The 16,376-nt window shown below is 36.3% G+C and overlaps 2 protein-coding genes across 3 annotated transcripts; both read left to right on the forward strand.

Annotated features, from left to right (window-relative positions):
* The first annotated feature begins 975 nt into the window (after positions 1 to 975).
* Positions 976 to 6,865, forward strand: LOC147412261 (uncharacterized). Of its 2 annotated transcripts, none has more exons than XM_086458330.1 (7): positions 976 to 1,148; positions 1,616 to 2,050; positions 2,126 to 2,178; positions 3,211 to 3,248; positions 3,528 to 3,846; positions 5,193 to 5,506; positions 6,063 to 6,865. In XM_086458330.1, exons 2-7 carry the CDS (start codon positions 1,705 to 1,707, stop codon positions 6,406 to 6,408), a joined length of 1,416 nt encoding a protein of 471 aa, XP_086314456.1. In that variant the 5' UTR covers positions 976 to 1,148; positions 1,616 to 1,704; the 3' UTR covers positions 6,409 to 6,865. The 2 variants fall into 2 exon arrangements, with proteins under 2 accessions (XP_086314456.1, XP_086314462.1); XM_086458336.1 differs by having other exon boundaries at positions 1,804 to 2,050.
* A 1,326-nt stretch (positions 6,866 to 8,191) lies between these two features.
* LOC147412262 (26S proteasome regulatory subunit 7A-like) lies at positions 8,192 to 14,780 on the forward strand. Its single transcript, XM_086458348.1, has 10 exons — positions 8,192 to 8,381; positions 9,520 to 9,601; positions 10,863 to 10,954; positions 11,059 to 11,136; positions 11,221 to 11,282; positions 12,133 to 12,277; positions 12,611 to 12,829; positions 13,042 to 13,223; positions 13,798 to 13,973; positions 14,451 to 14,780. Exons 1-10 carry the CDS (start codon positions 8,307 to 8,309, stop codon positions 14,606 to 14,608), a joined length of 1,269 nt encoding a protein of 422 aa, XP_086314474.1. The 5' UTR covers positions 8,192 to 8,306; the 3' UTR covers positions 14,609 to 14,780.
* The last annotated feature ends 1,596 nt before the right edge of the window (positions 14,781 to 16,376 follow it).

Genomic DNA, 16,376 nt, shown 5'->3' on the forward strand with positions numbered 1-16,376 from the left:
TCTGTAGATTCATGGAAATAGGAACTCATACGTTCACACATTATTCCAACCACGGTTAGAGAAAAATACATATCTCAAGAATATTTTGAATATCTCTATGATAAATCTCAACCTTTAGATTCCAAATATGCATGGTTGGGATCTTGTGTGAACATATGAGTTCATTTTCATGTGTCTATGGATCCCAATCCTAAACGTACAAATAAAATGGACTTTCTATGATCATCTTGGTGATGGAAAGAAAAAAAAATCATCTCGGTAATGGTAGAGTATACACCAATAAGTCTCCGAGCACCCCTGGGGGCAGGATAGGATTGATACCTATATTGCAAATATGCCAATATGTTGCATATAATCAACTATTCAATTCAGGTAATGGTAAAAGTCTTTCGGGTGGTGAAACCATAGACCTAATTTCAATTCTTGGAGTTACTAATCTCATTAAAAATAGGCTTACCGAACAAAAAAAAAAACAAAAAAAATCAATCAATCCATAAGAAACATTAACATTTAACAGTAACAACAAAGTCTTATTCAAAGATTTGGGACGGCACTAAAACATAACATTTACTAAATATGGAAGAAGGAAACTTCTGGGGTGTGGGTATTATTTTTGGGGTGAGTGGGGATGTTGTTGAGGATATTTGAGTCATTTTGATTAGTCTCTCTCATAAGACTTAAAAAAGGCAAAGGTATAGGTATGGGTAGATTATATAAATCAGTTAGATAATACGAGTTATATTCTCAATTCCTTAATATTTTTCTTATTATTACGCAGTAATACATTCTCGCTCAACTGTTATAACAAATAGAGAGAGAGAGGAAAATGCATGGCCCATGAGTGAGAGTGAAATCCCCCAAGTCCAAGCCAAATAGCCAATACAGACTAGAGATAGAGAGATAGACGACTGAAGGCGTGTGTGGCTCTCAGTTTGCGCCAGCTTTTCTTTAATTCCTTTCATACTTTTTAACTTCTCTCTCTCTCCTTATTTCTTTGGAGGGTCCATTTTCTCTAAAAGAAGGAATGAACTTGTTCCCTTCAATACTCCAGCATCAGCATGAACAAGATATCATTCACTCTCAATTTGTATTTGTCTGAAACATCTAGATGATTGAATGAGCTCTCTCTCTCTCTCATGCCCTTTTAGGTACTTGTGTTCAAACATTTGAATTTTTTTTTCTTTGTTATAATTCTAGTAGTTACTACTACTCTCTCTCTCTCTCTCTCTCTCTCTCTCTCTCTATATATATATATATATATATATATATATATATATATATATATATATATATATATATAAAATTTCTTATGACACATACTGATACTGCTTCTTGTTTTTATAATATTGATTCTGTTAGATGTTTTGGATTTGTGATGATGACTGAGGCTACTGCTCATATTTAATACTTGTTCTGGTGTGGTGGATTAATTAGTTAATTTTGTTCTTCATTAAGGCTTTATGCTGTTCATGCACATTCAGTTTCTAAAACAAATCATACACATATACCCCATCCCTGCAAAAAAAAAAAAAAAATTCTTTGCTTTATTCCTTATTGAATCCTGCCTCTTTAACAAAGGGAAACTTGGATAATATTATATATTATTTTGTGACAGTGGCAGATATCACTACTTCACAACCTGCCATCCGAAATCATTTGCTCTTACTTAATGGTTACATACCATTAAGTAAATTTACTTTTAGAATGGAGAAAAGGTTGGCCTCTATTAGTATTAGTACTGCATCTGCATGGAAAGTGTCCATTCAAATCCCAAGAAAGGTGAACTTCGATCTCAATATGCAGTGTACTCTCCTGATAAGAGCAGTTTCTACCCTTGAGCATAAGCACAACTTGGTACATAATGTAGATGGCCAGAAGGATAATAACAGTTTTCTGTTATGTTCTGATTCAAATCTCCCCCAACTATCTAATAAGTCTTCAAGAGAAGCCTCAGCTGAAATGGGTGAAAGAGAGAAGTTAAGGCGAATGAGGATTTCCAAAGCAAATAAGGGGAATGTCCCATGGAACAAAGGCAGGAAACACAGTGCAGGTCAGCAAATTAAGATGCTTTTGTGGTAGACAGTTTGTTTTTACATTAATACCGTATATTTACTATTATGTGCAGAGACCCTTCGACGGATAAGAGAGAGAACCAAGCTTGCCATGCAGGATCCTAAGGTGATGATGTCATGTAAGAATGATTTCACATTTTCACTTGGAAACCGCCTACAAACTGGTGTCAATGACTTAAATTTTAATAACTGGGTCACACTCCCATTTCTCATATTTTTAAATGAATCCTTATTTGATTAATGGAACCGGTCATCAAGTTTTATCCTTTCTGACCTGTTTACCCTCTAAATGGCACACCATCCAGACCATTCAGTTAGGTCAAGACTCAGCCAATGCGCATGGTCCTAAGTCCTTACTATTTAATAAATGCAATTCTCTGGTCCTCGGCCAGTTTGGTTGATTTTTGGGTTATGAGACTGCAAAAGGCAGCATATCGATTGAATACTGAAGATACTTTTGTATTTATCCTACTTGGAGGGATGACATCTGAAAAAGAATAAACTTTCATGGTGCTTGTTCTCAATAGAGCCTCTCTAAAAATATTTTCCATGTAGGATATGTATCTGGGACATTCCTCCCGGACTCTCATTGACATGGATGTGAGGACATAACATGTTTGTTTGCAAGTTTTAATTTATAATCTTAGATACATTTAAAAAATAAATGATCCTGCTTGTGTGTACTGATGTTAATTTCTGTCATAATTTTGCATGGCTTAAGATAGAGGCCCATAACCCTAAAACGCTGTCAGTATTTTGAAAAGAGACTCTATTATGATGCATTGCACTGTGTGGCATATAGCCCCAGCCCCAAACTGTTTTCCAGTCGCTGGCCATCTTACTAATTTAGAGTGTTCAATCAATGAACTGCCTTTTGCAGCCCATATGCTGTACCAATCAAACTAAAATAGTTTTGTAAACTCTAGACACCTCGAAGATTTTTTGAGCAATGTTTTGAACAGAGAGTACATGAGGTGGTCCATTGATTAGATGGTCTAAACGGGCAAGAGGACCAATGAATTCTTCTTCAGATGTTGGGGCGGGGGTGAAATTTTTGTTTTTATCTGTCAAGATATATTGCCTTATTTGGAATGGGTTGGAATTTTGCATTATCTCATGTGAGGAGTTGGAATGGCAGGTCAAGATGAAGTTAGTTAACCAGGGACATGCTCAGAGGTGGGTCCTGTGTCATTTTAATTTCCTCATTTAGAATTTTGTATCTTACCTTTACCATATTCCTTTCATAGGATTGTTCACTGGCAACATTGAGTTGGTCATAAATTACAAAATAGAAACTCAACTTTATTAACTACTTGGCCTATTGGCCATGTCTCAAGTTGATTTGTACTTGGGCTTTGTTGAGTCCGGTGCAATATTGACCTTTCATTGACTTAAACTACTTCAGAACATATCTAACAATATCTCCTGTCCCTCTTCTATTACATGATTGTCCAGTGAGGAGACAAGAACGAAAATCGGGGTTGGAGTGCGACTGGGGTGGCAACGGCGCCGCAAAAAGCTGATGACGCAGGAAACCTGCTGTTTCCAGTGGCAGAATTTGATTGCAGAAGCTTCTAGGAGAGGGTTTGCTGGTGATGAGGAGCTGCAGTGGGATTCATACAAGATCTTGGACAAACAGCTGGAACAGGAATGGATGAAGAGCATTGAGCAGAGGAAATTGATGCCGAGGCCCAAGGGTAGCAAAAGAGCACCCAAGTCCCTTGAGCAACGGAGGAGGATCTCAGCAGCCATTTCTGCCAAATGGGCTGATCCTGTAAGGGCATATAATGATATCTTTAAGAGGACATGTTCCACAATTCCTTTTTACACTAATAGGGGAGTCTATGATAATTATATGGTAGAGACAGGTGTTCAGTTCTGTAGCCATAGAGGTATCCAACATGCTGCTGTTGGGAGAAATCATTTGACAGGTCTTGCATAGGATATCTCCTCTATGATCTAAGATCTTTCTTTTGAATTTTTGGGACTGCTAGCCTATTGTTTTTGGTTATCCTAAAAAAATGCAATAGTGAAGATCATCGAAGAAGATGATTTGACACATCAAATGGTGGGTCTAAGACCCTGGATGTGTGTCACATCAGCCAAAATGCAGTCATTAAACCACATTACTAGTCTTTGCCACCCATTGTCTTAGAGTCCTCAGTAACTAAATAAGGTTCAAGTTCTTAGTGTTGAAGGCCAATTTGGCAAGCTGTTACAATTCCAATACTGCTTGCATGATTGTGTAACGTGTACAGCTCGGCCGAGTCATTGTGAATTGAGAACCATTGCAGTTTGACCTTCTCAAACTATCCAATGTTATTTCCCCCAAGACCTATGTCAAATACATGAATCTTGCTGATATTGATTAACACTGGCTGAACTAGGATTGTTGTATGGTGTACACACAACATCTTTAAACCATGATTATTTCAATGAAAAAATTTGCACTTCCATCTTGAGATTCATAGCATCCACATATCAAACCTGCAAAAGTTCCTTGTCGAAGCACCAATGCGGTACCTGCCAAAGAAATTCTGATGCTAAAGTCAGATTTGCAGCAAAAATTGAACTGGAATCAATTACCCTCAAATAAACAAGTTTACTTAAATTTATACATGTAGGTTTTCCTTCCCTTTTTAGCATCATTCCTTCACTTTTCTTTGATTTGTTTCCCAGTAGGATTCAATCATGAATTCTTTTCTTTTGGATTCAATAACGATCTCCTTCCTTATTGGACTCAATCAGGATCCAATCCCTTGATTTTTCTCCCCAGATTCTTATCATTTTATCCTTGCTCTGTATTTACCATGACTTCCCAATCATTATTCCTGAATGATGACATAGTGTTCCATCCACCGTCTTCCATTCCTCAAGAATTCCTCTAACCTCCCATGGATGACCAACGGATCCCCCTATTGGTCTCCTTTGAAGCAACTTCGGGATTTCTTGTGATCATGACTTCCCAAGGGTGGTCCTTGGCACTCTTACTGGTATCATGGTATGCCTATATCTCGAGGATGATCCTCGAGATTTATACATCTCTATGATAATCAGACAGTTACCCATAAGTACTAATTTATGCTCATACAATTATTTTTTACAATGTTTTTTGGCTAGGGATACCGTGAGCGGGTTTGCTCTGCCCTGGCCAAGTATCATGGCACACCTGTTGGAGGCAAAAGAAAGCTGCCAAGGAGAAAGCCAAATGGAGATACACAGTCTGTAAAGAGGTCTGTGAAGAAGAAAGTGCGAAAGGCTAGTAATGATTTTGAGATTGGGATAAAGAGCCAAAGGAGGCCTAAGCTAAAGAGGAGAAGTGCACCATCATACAAGGATCCCTTAGCAGATTCCAAGTTGGAGATGATAAAGAATATCAGGGCACAAAGAGTGGCTATGGAAGCCAAGAAAATAGAAGCCATGGAACAGGCAAAGTAAGTCTATTGCTTTATCCTTTTTTTTTTGGTTTCCTGGATGAGCATTTTACGTGTATTTAGATAAAAACGAAAAGATATACTGGCACCACATATCACAACATGACCAACTGGCTCATTAATCTCAGCAGTTTAGTCTTTCTTCAATTTTGGATGGGTGTTGCCTAAAATCACAATGTTTGATGATCCTTGCTCTTCTAAAAATTATAATTTGGTGGTTCATTTTCTTAGTGGTGGCTGAAGAAACAAATTTGTTTTATTCTCCAAATGCCAGTTGGTACATTACCAACATATGTCCCATCTTGTGGATTATATGGTCCTAAAAGGTTAGAAGATCCCAAATGCCCAAACTCTCTTAGTTTTGGTTAAGTTATATTTGGATTTTCCAATTAGATCTACAAGATTGATCATCTGTGCATTAGGAGGAATTTTATAAAGAAATTAGGACCATTTCTTTTATACTGTGTGTATATACTTATGATTGAAGCCTTAGTGTATATTTTTGAATTCTTTTCTTACTGTAACATAATTAATTGTCTGGTGGTTTTATTGGCAGACTACTGATCTCAGAAGCTGAGAAGGCTGCAAAGGCCCTTGAGGTGGCTTCACTGAAGAGTCCTCTTGCCCGAGCTTCACTAATGGAAACCAGGAAACTCATTGCTAAAGCAAATCGTTCAATTGAAGCCATAGAGACAGGACATACTACAATTTTCAAGAAGAAAGATAAAAATTACTCTTCTTTAGAGTTGAGTGGACGGCTAAACCATTATGAGAAAGGAAATGGAGGTCTTACTCCACCACCCGATAGTAAAGTAAACAGAACCCCCCATGTCCCTTTGTCGAGTAACAAGGGAGTAGGAGTACAGACTTGGATTTTAGCAAGTTCACCATACAGAACCTAGTGAACAGTGCGGAGGAGTTTGAGGGACCTGTTGTTTCACCTCCATTACAGCCACCCAACCAATTGGATCCAGATGAACTAAGTGGAGAAAAAATAGTTCCAAAGGCGAAGAAGTGGGTTTGTGGGAGGCTGGTTGAGGTGACAGAATGAGTTTAATTAGTAATTAATAGATCATGGAATGGTAGATAAAATCTTTGATGCATCTCACGCATAGGAGTTCTAAGAAGAGACTCTTCATCTTAATTTGAAGGTGCAGTGTAGGATCATTTACACATGTTTCCACCATTGCAGTAGTGATCAGGATTATTAAATACAGAAAGATGAATAATGTGACAGTAATAGTGTCACTCTTAATGAGAATAGTTAATTCCAATTATTGATGTATAATTTTATAGGAGTTCTGATTTTCTGTTAACAAATGATGCGTACTTTATAGAAGAAGTCTATCATTTTCTGAATATTTTTTTTTTAAAGCAATAGAAATTAATTTACTTGGATAAAAAAAATTATTTATATTTGATTATTCAATGAATTCAACCAACCATGAGCATCGCATCACCGAGTGTTTTTAGACAAATGTATGTATCTGTGTTGGTTGTATAATTCTAAACTAGAAGATGACCCATTATATATATATATATATATATATATAATATATATATATATATATATATATATATATATATATATATATATATATGTATGTCTGTTTTAAAACTGATGACATATGTCTCTAGCTATCAGTTTAAATTGTAAGATTAACCAAAAAAATTAAAAAGACCTGAATACCCATTTGTTCAATCAAAAAAATCAAACATGACACTGAAAAACCCACCTGATTTCATTTTTTCGAGTTTTTCCAATTAAAATACATGGAAATATCAACTTAAAAGTTTGACATGACGTCTTGTGTAGATGATTTTAAACGAAAAGAACCATCCTTAATCGATTTTCATCCAAAAAAGAAATAAAACAATTAAAAAAAATCCTAATTTTTTTTACATTTTCAACTTTCAATCGTGAGAAATGTTTAAAGTGAGGTTAAAGGACTATTTTAAAAAGTGAGATTTAGTAAATGAATTATTTTGATAACCTACAAAAGTCAAAAATTAAATTGAAAGAAAAATTAGCTCTTGAGACTATTAAGTAATTTTCCATTTTTTAATAAAAAAATCTCATCTACATCATGTTCCTTACAAGATTATGGTGTTAGATTTTATTTTTAATGTAGTAATCTCTACTATTTAAAAATCACTACAGGAAAAATGTGTTGTAAAGAATCCACTCCCTATCTCTGTCTCTCTCAATAACATTTGTGAATTATAAAACATATATATATATATATATATATATATATATATATATATATATATATATATATATATATAAATATATATGTTTAAAATGATTTTCATTTCAATGTTGCTCCACCATGACTCTTGTTTTTTTATATAGGATAATGCTGAAGTAAGTAACATTGTGAGGGACATTTTTAATATGGAAATTTGTAAGAATCACGGATGCTTTTCATCGAGGTATGACTTCCCCCAATGTTACTTAGTACCACTCTTTTCTATGTCCTAAAGAGTGGTGAAATTAATTTTCCTTTGGGCCATAGGAGAAGCCAGTCATTAGAGACTGCACTCGATTTCAAACTCACGGCCTAGATTTCATATCAATTGTGTTTTTAGGTACAAAACGAGGTTAACAAATCTTAGGCTAGTTGACACGTTCGAGTCGAATAGGTTAAGAGACGAGTTGATTTTAGTTACTCTATTTCTTGTCCTAGCCTAGGTAGGTCGTAAGAAAGCTTGAGAAAGAGAAAGGGAAAGAGAAAGTAGTCGAACGAAATCCTAACTTGCGAATTGCGATTGCAGATTTGCAGTAGAGGAAATTATCATGGCTGAAGATGAGCTCAACGAAAAGAACCCTCGTCCTCTTGACGAAGACGATATCGCCCTCCTCAAGACTTACGTACGTAATTTTGTTTTCTCTCTTTTTAAAACCCTAATAATTTTTCTCTAATAGATAGATATTTCAGTTGAAGAAAATTTGTATTACTCCATTGGTTCGAATTATTATTCTATTGTCGAGTTAACGATTCTAGACTGAAAATTTCCATTCCTTGGTCAGATGACTTATTAATTTTGTACTTGTCTAATTTCCAGTGTAGATATTGGTTGATGTTGATTTTAGTAATTTTGAATGTGGTTTTCCGAGTTGGGGGTGTGGATGGCTCAATCCATAGCAGGTGGTGTCCGGTTGAAAGGGACTACCAAAGCCCATTGCTTCTTCCTTCAATTAATCACATGTTCTGGTCTGTGTGTTCCAAGTTGCCAACTTCCCTGGCTTTGGCTTAATTGAACATAAGTGAATCCATTGTTATTTTAAAGGCATTTGAGGCTCATCTTAAGATGGGGTTTCCTTAAAACTAGCTATGCGTGATTTAGGAAACATAGATGCTCATGAGGCATGCATGCGAGAGTTATCGACAAAGATTTTCTAAAATATGGTTGTCCCTTTGTGGCTTCTTTCAAGACTCTCAAAAGGTTTGCACCTTACGTGCATATGCTGGTTGGGGCATAATTTGTATAAACATCGAACATTCGAATCTTTTATTTTCTTCCTCTCCAAGCCTTCATAAAAATAATATAATTTAATAACATCAATAAAAACATCTGTCATCAACTAAATCTATTCTATTCTATTTTATCTTTAATATTCGTTGAATTGGCATGCTCATGAGGCTTACACCTAAGTACCTTGTTCCACACTTTTAACATTTAAGAACATTGATGCGTATAGTTTCAGTCCTTATGTCTTAGGTAGGTGACCCAAATGTAAACCCTTTGCTTTGGTATGCATTTGGATTCCTCCTAGTCTAGGCATGCCTACACTTGAAAAAGCCTATTCTTGGAGCTATTTTCTCTTCCTCTTTCTTACGTGCATGTGTCCTTCGTACATCTGACACTTCTGTTACAAGTTCTCCCCTTTTTCTTTGTGGGTGTCTTTCTTCTTTCAATCTCCTTATATATGCCCTTCATCTTTTAGCAGTTTGAATATATTGGAACTTTCATGACCTTTCTAATCTCCTGGAATTGTTTTATGACAGGGTCTTGGACCTTACTCTACCAGCATAAAGAAAGCAGAGAAGGAAATCAAGGAAATGGCCAAGAAGGTCAATGATCTATGTGGTATATTTCTTGTGCCTATTGCATCTTGGTTAACAAATTATTCATCGAGTATGTGGAGGGTCAAACACAATCCTTGTCGAGCTTAATACATTTTCCTAAAATGTATCTAATAAACTAAGCCTATTCTCATGATCTATGTTTGAATAGTTTGTCAAATTCAACCTGAACTTTATTGTTAGAAATGGAATTAGCGTAAATTTCGTCAAAGGGTATGAAGCAATATCATGATCTGCTTATTGTATAGCATTAAATTTTAAATTTTAAATTTTTTTTTGGCCATTATTGATTTCTAATCTGTTTACAAGACTAATGCAAAATGAAGATTTGTGTGATACATAGTTCAAGCACGATTATAAGTTCTGTGTAGACTCAGAACTAGAGAGAGTGGGACACTCATAGTTATTATTAGTGTTCATTAACTTGCTTATTATCTTGATCCTAGTCATCTCTTTTGGGATATTATTTGTTTGGCTGACTCCAATTCTTTGGGATAAGACTTTTTTTTATGATGAAAATCTTCTTTGTGTGTGTGTGCGTGTAGGTATTTGGGGGGGGGGGGGGTGTGCATGTGTTTTTTTAGTATGCTAGTTACTCACATGGGAAAAAAGAATGAAAATAATAGAACTAATAGCATCTTTGACCTTTCTTTTAAGATGCTTTGTTTTGTATGCAAGAGGTAGGAATTTTGCTTTGATAGGCCATTTTTTTAAAGAAAGAAAGACGGTGGCCAAGACCTAGAATACAAGGAGAAAAAAGAAGGAAATAACAAAGGCGATACAAAAATAATCACAAGAACTACTACTCAATGGGAACATAACGCATTCCACTTGAACAAAAATGGGCTAAATATATGTAATAAAAATGGCCCAAATGACTCTAATGATGTCCTTATCACCCATACATTTTCTTAATGCCCTCCTTTCACAATCTATTCTCTTCTCCAAATCTCCACGTCCATTTTCCAAGAAGTTCTTTGTTCATATCTCCAATTCTCCTAATGCCTAAACCCCCCTTCTTCTTGGGGAGGCAAACTTGACTCCACTGCACCATTTACTAATGAAACATCATTCCATCACAATGAATTGCTTTGGAGTTAAACTTTTTGTTAAACAAACGGGCTGGTATTGATTTCTTGATATGATTAAATGTTTGTGTTGCAATCTCCACTAGCTTATTTCCTTATCCATCTGAAGCGTATAGGCTTGTTTTGTTTTTGGACTTAGACATTTCTTGAAGAATCAAACGTTTCACTTGACAACAGGAATTAAGGAGTCAGACACTGGTTTGGCTGCACCTAGCCAGTGGGATCTTGTTTCTGATAAGCAAATGATGCAAGAGGAGCAACCTCTTCAGGTTTGTCTTGACTGATCTTTCTTATTACAACTTGGAAATTATTACTAAATCTTCTATCTTTGAGTAATCTGGTTCTGAATCAGAAACTTTTTCCTGGGAAATAGGTTGCAAGATGCACAAAGATAATTAACCAGAACTCTGAAGATGCTAAATATGTCATAAACGTTAAACAAATTGCGAAGGTATGCTTCCATGTAGTGCTGAACTCTTTGGAAATTTACAATAAATATAAGGAACCATCTTTATGAGTTGTTTGATAATTGCAGTTTGTTGTTGGATTGGGTGACAAAGTGTCCCCAACTGATATTGAAGAAGGCATGCGTGTAGGGTAAGTTTCCCTTCTCATTTTTCTTGCTTGTTTCTTGGCAGGTTTCCTCGACCTCCTTTTACGTTTTCGTAATAAAGTTTATAGCTATTTTATATATAAAAAATATATGCCACTCGTATGAAAAATGAATTTGGAAATATATAGGGGTAGCCTCAATAAGTGATAAACTAAGGGGAAGTCTTTGACATGATATGGTCATGAGCAACATAGGTTGAATGTTCTAATAGAGTTAGAGAAAGGCAAGAAAAAAATGTGGTCTGAGGTGGTGAGAGTGGATACACATCAGAATGAACAAAATACATGGCTTTAGAAAAAAGAATGAATTATAAAACAAGATCCATTCAACCAACCCAAAATTTTGTGGACAAGGCTTTGATGAAGAGGATTTTATCAAAAACAATTTGACGGATATGAGGTGCTTGTGCTGGGGTGGTTCCGTACCCTTTTTTGCAATGGTAACAGAGCAGCTGTTTATGTGGTTTAGGTAGTAGCTGGACTACCTTTTGTAACAATCCACCTCACTTTGTCTATCTGGATCCAGAATAAATTTTTTATTTTATTACATTGCCATATTTCTTACATTGTAAGGGTTGATCAAATGCATATGGAAATCAATTTTTTATAAAACTAAATGCTGGATGATCTTTTTCTTTCTGAAGCCAAAGCAGTGTTAAGATATTAATCCCTGATTTCTATTCAGTATTATGTATATCCTGATACTTCCTTTGAAAAGTTGAAGTTGATACAAGTAATTTGAGGAAGCTTGTGAGATCTGTAGTTTGTTTTGAACTTCAACATTACTTATTTTTTTCTGAGTACTTTGTTGTTTGGCCATTTTCTGCTGTTTTAGGGTTGATCGAAATAAATATCAGATTCAGATTCCCTTACCCCCCAAAATTGATCCGAGTGTAACCATGATGACAGTAGAAGAAAAGCCAGATGTCACATACAATGATGTTGGTGGATGTAAGGAGCAGATTGAAAAAATGCGAGAGGTGTGTTTAACTTCTTTCATTTCTGTTGCTTTTACATTTCTTTACTTTCTTGATTCTCGAGCAAACACATGAGCAGACTGAGGAGATGTGAGAGGTGTAACTTTTTCATTTCTGTGTTACTTTTACATTTCGCTACTTTCTAGATTAAAATCTTAGAGCTCCTGATCCAATAAATGATATGTTATATATAAAAGCATACACGATCCATATTTTTAATATTAGTGAATTTTTATGGGGTTTAGGAATAAAAATATGCTAAGCTCATCAAATTGTAAATAAGGTGTTTTCCCTTCTTACTTCCATTCAACTTTGTAAAATCAAATCTGTATTCAGGTTGTTGAGCTGCCTATGCTTCATCCGGAGAAATTTGTGAAGCTTGGAATTGATCCTCCCAAGGGTGTTCTCTGCTATGGTCCTCCTGGAACTGGTAAAACACTCCTAGCTAGAGCTGTAGCAAACAGAACCGATGCGTGTTTCATTCGTGTTATTGGAAGTGAGCTTGTTCAGAAATACGTTGGTGAGGGGGCTAGGATGGTTCGAGAGCTTTTTCAGGTTATAAACTGACTACTTGTTTCACCATTTATACTGCAGGATTTTTTCAACATATATATATGAATTAAATGTTTTTACTCCACTAACACATTTGCTTGTCGAATTCCCAACCTTATGGGCTTTTTGCTCAACTAATACACTTGCTTGTTGAATTCCCAACCTTATGGCCCTAGAACACTTCATATCTAATTGAACAATTTAATTTGCTGAAGATGGCCCGATCAAAAAAGGCTTGCATTGTCTTTTTTGATGAAGTGGATGCCATAGGGGGTGCACGCTTTGATGATGGCGTGGGTGGAGATAACGAGGTTCAACGTACAATGCTTGAAATTGTGAATCAGCTTGATGGGTTTGATGCACGAGGAAATATTAAAGTTCTAATGGCGACAAACAGGTTAGTTTGCAATGTATCTTTCAACTGAAGTTGGGCTGATCTGATATTCAAGGTAGTACGTGCTTAACAGCTTGAAACATCTCTGCTAACTTTCGTCTTCCTCTTTTAAGTTCAGGTTAAGGGCCATGTGCCTCTATAATTGGTTAAAAGCTTTCAATCAAATTGAAAACTTGAAAGCCAAATTGGCTGTAAAATAACTGCTAGTCTGGTGCCAAATTTGATAAATTATTGATGAGGTTTATTCCTTGTTTTATCAAGTTTCTAGAAGTCATCTTAGTTATGCAATTTTAATAGGCTATGAGCAGCACCACCTTGAAATGCAATTTCAACATCCAATTTTGTTGGAGGAATAGCTATCTAATGCCATATATTCATGATCCTTGATGGATTCTCTTGAATTGCCTAGAATCAGTGGTTTTGTGGAGAATCATAAATATGGCCTCAGCTGCATTCTAGCTCCACCAGTTTTAGTAATCTGTTTATTCTTTTTCATGTATAAATTTTTCTTCCTATGATTAGGTGCAACCCTGCACCTCACTAATTTGGTCTTACCTCATTTTACGGTCTTTTGTAGACCAGACACACTAGACCCAGCTCTGTTACGTCCTGGACGGCTAGATCGTAAGGTTGAGTTTGGGTTACCTGATATGGAGGGCAGGACACAGATTTTCAAGATCCACACAAGAACTATGAACTGTGAAAGAGATATTCGGTTTGAGCTTCTAGCTCGCCTTTGCCCGAACTCCACTGGTAAGTTCTTAAGACTTTTTTATTTTTTTGCAATGCTGCCTTCTAACAAATGGCTTGTAACAAACTGTGTCATCTCATTTTCATGATTTACTTAAACTAAATAGGAAGTATGCAGACTAGAAATTGGTTTCTTGAGGAACCCTGTGATATTGTTCGGTTTGATCTAAAAGACCATGAATTGTTTTGGGGACTTTAAAATGTATGATCAACAGTTTTTGTCAAATGAACAGTTTGAGACGAAGTTTGATTTGACACAAAAGTATTGCTTCCCTGTCACTTTCCAATTATGTGCATGGTTAGAGATATTTCTCCTGTCTAAGAGATCTCTCCTGGTGATTTTCGTATATTTCATGAACTTGGATTGACTCAGACTAACGCCTGCGGCCACCCTACCCGTGCCGTTTGTGAGGTCATTTATTGTTTATTGTCTCATATGGCTAAGTAGTCTGGTTTTATAACTTTGGATGTTTGCCCCAGGAGCGGACATACGGAGCGTGTGTACAGAGGCTGGGATGTACGCTATACGGGCACGAAGGAAGACTGTGACCGAGAAAGATTTCCTTGATGCAGTGAACAAGGTCATCAAGGGATATCAGAAATTCAGTGCAACTCCCAAGTACATGGTCTACAACTAATCTAAGCTCGTGTTGATCGCTTCTTTGAAAGAAGGAACTCTGGTGGTCGTAAAATATCACCATCATGGTGCTTGTTCTCTGTTGTTGGACTTGGAATTACTATAAGTACCACCAGAATGATCAAACGCTGTTAATACTCTATTTATGTCGATTTGTTTCTCTCTTTTCCCCATCTTGATTGTTTTGTGCCCGAAGTTGATATATTGGTCCATCTCCATGTTGTGATTGCAAATTTCTGGCATTTCCTAATGTTTTCTTTGTTCTTGAGATGGATTGGTGTATTAACATTTCCTAATGTTTTCAAATTTTGAAGGAGCCAATCCATAATTGAAATTCTATGGCAAGACTTAGTGATTAGTAATTAGTAATTAGTAGGTGCAGGCAGGTTTTGAACCCAGGTCTTGGTTTCAACACATAGATTTCATCCAACTTGGCAATCTGGCTCCTTCCCCGGCCTGGGGTTGGGGGGTACCCTTCATATTTTTCTTGCAGTGGAAAAGCATATTGTTGTATACATCATGACTTGCACCGTAGGATGTGAAGTGATGTGGTCATGTCATATATCGACCGTGTGCATTAGTTTTGACAAGTATTCTAGATGTATTTCTTCACATTGGCTACTTGAATTCAATGCAGCCTTGATCTTCTAATGGTAATCAGCGGCCAATAATAATTTTCTATTGTTGATTGCCATTGGTAGAAAGAGTAGCGTGCACGATAAAGAGGCCCTAATGTGAAGACGGCCATTGTCTTGACCTATAAGTACAAGCAGCTATAGGGGGAAGAACGAAAAAATCTTCCATAATTATCTTGGGCTTGGATCGTAGTTATGGTATCCAGAATTTCCTACATTCAAAGTTTTCTATCTAAATGTTGATCACCACTCAGACAATGCGTAATACTGTGAAATTGTTGTTTTTTTCCTATAAAAATGGAGTTGTAAATTCTTATTTGGTGTGTACGGTCCGCCAAAGCTAAATAAAATGCGTCTTTTCAATCTGAAATCACTATATTTAAGGAGGAATTTTGCTCAAATAACCCGCAGAAGGTTTTGGTAGTTGATTAATATTTGGCACTGAGGACATTGCTCTTTTGACTCAAGTCTTTTCTCATTACCCAAGAATTTTCGTCTCAAAATCACTCGGCACATATGGTTATTCATCGTATAATAGGGGTGCAACTTAATTTGGTTCAAATCGATAATCGAATCAAATCGTAAAATTTGGATTGGTTTGGTTCGATTTAGATTAATATCGATTCAGTTTCGGGTTTAGAAAAAAAAAAAAAACCGATGAATTCGATTCGATTCTCAGTTCAGGTAATATAAAAAATCGAACCAAATAAAAAATCGAATTATTAGTAATTTAAAATAAAATATTTAATTTATATTTAATATTTAATATTTAATTTTTACAAAAATCAACTTAACCTTCATCTCTCTCGTTTCTCTCTCTCTCTCTCTCGTCTCTCTTGCTCGTCTCTGCGAAGTGCGACTTGCTGCCAACGGTTGTCAACCTACCATCGACCGATCAATCTCTCTCTCTCTCGTCTTTGCGGCCGATCTCTCTCTCTCTCTCGCTCGTCTCTGTGACCTGCTGCCAGCGGTTGCCAGAGGCTACAAGCCTGCCACCGATCGATCAGTCTTTCTCTCTCTCTCTGCGACCTGTTGCTAGCCTACCACCGGTCGATCAATCTCTTTCTTTCTCTCTCTCTCTCTCTCGCTCGTCTCTACGATCGATCAATCTCTCTCTCTCTCTCTCTCTCTCTC

Source organism: Akebia trifoliata, chromosome 1 (assembly GCF_017979445.1).
Source record: "Akebia trifoliata isolate Shusen 1 chromosome 1, ASM1797944v1, whole genome shotgun sequence".
Classification (NCBI taxonomy): Eukaryota; Viridiplantae; Streptophyta; class Magnoliopsida; order Ranunculales; family Lardizabalaceae; genus Akebia; species Akebia trifoliata.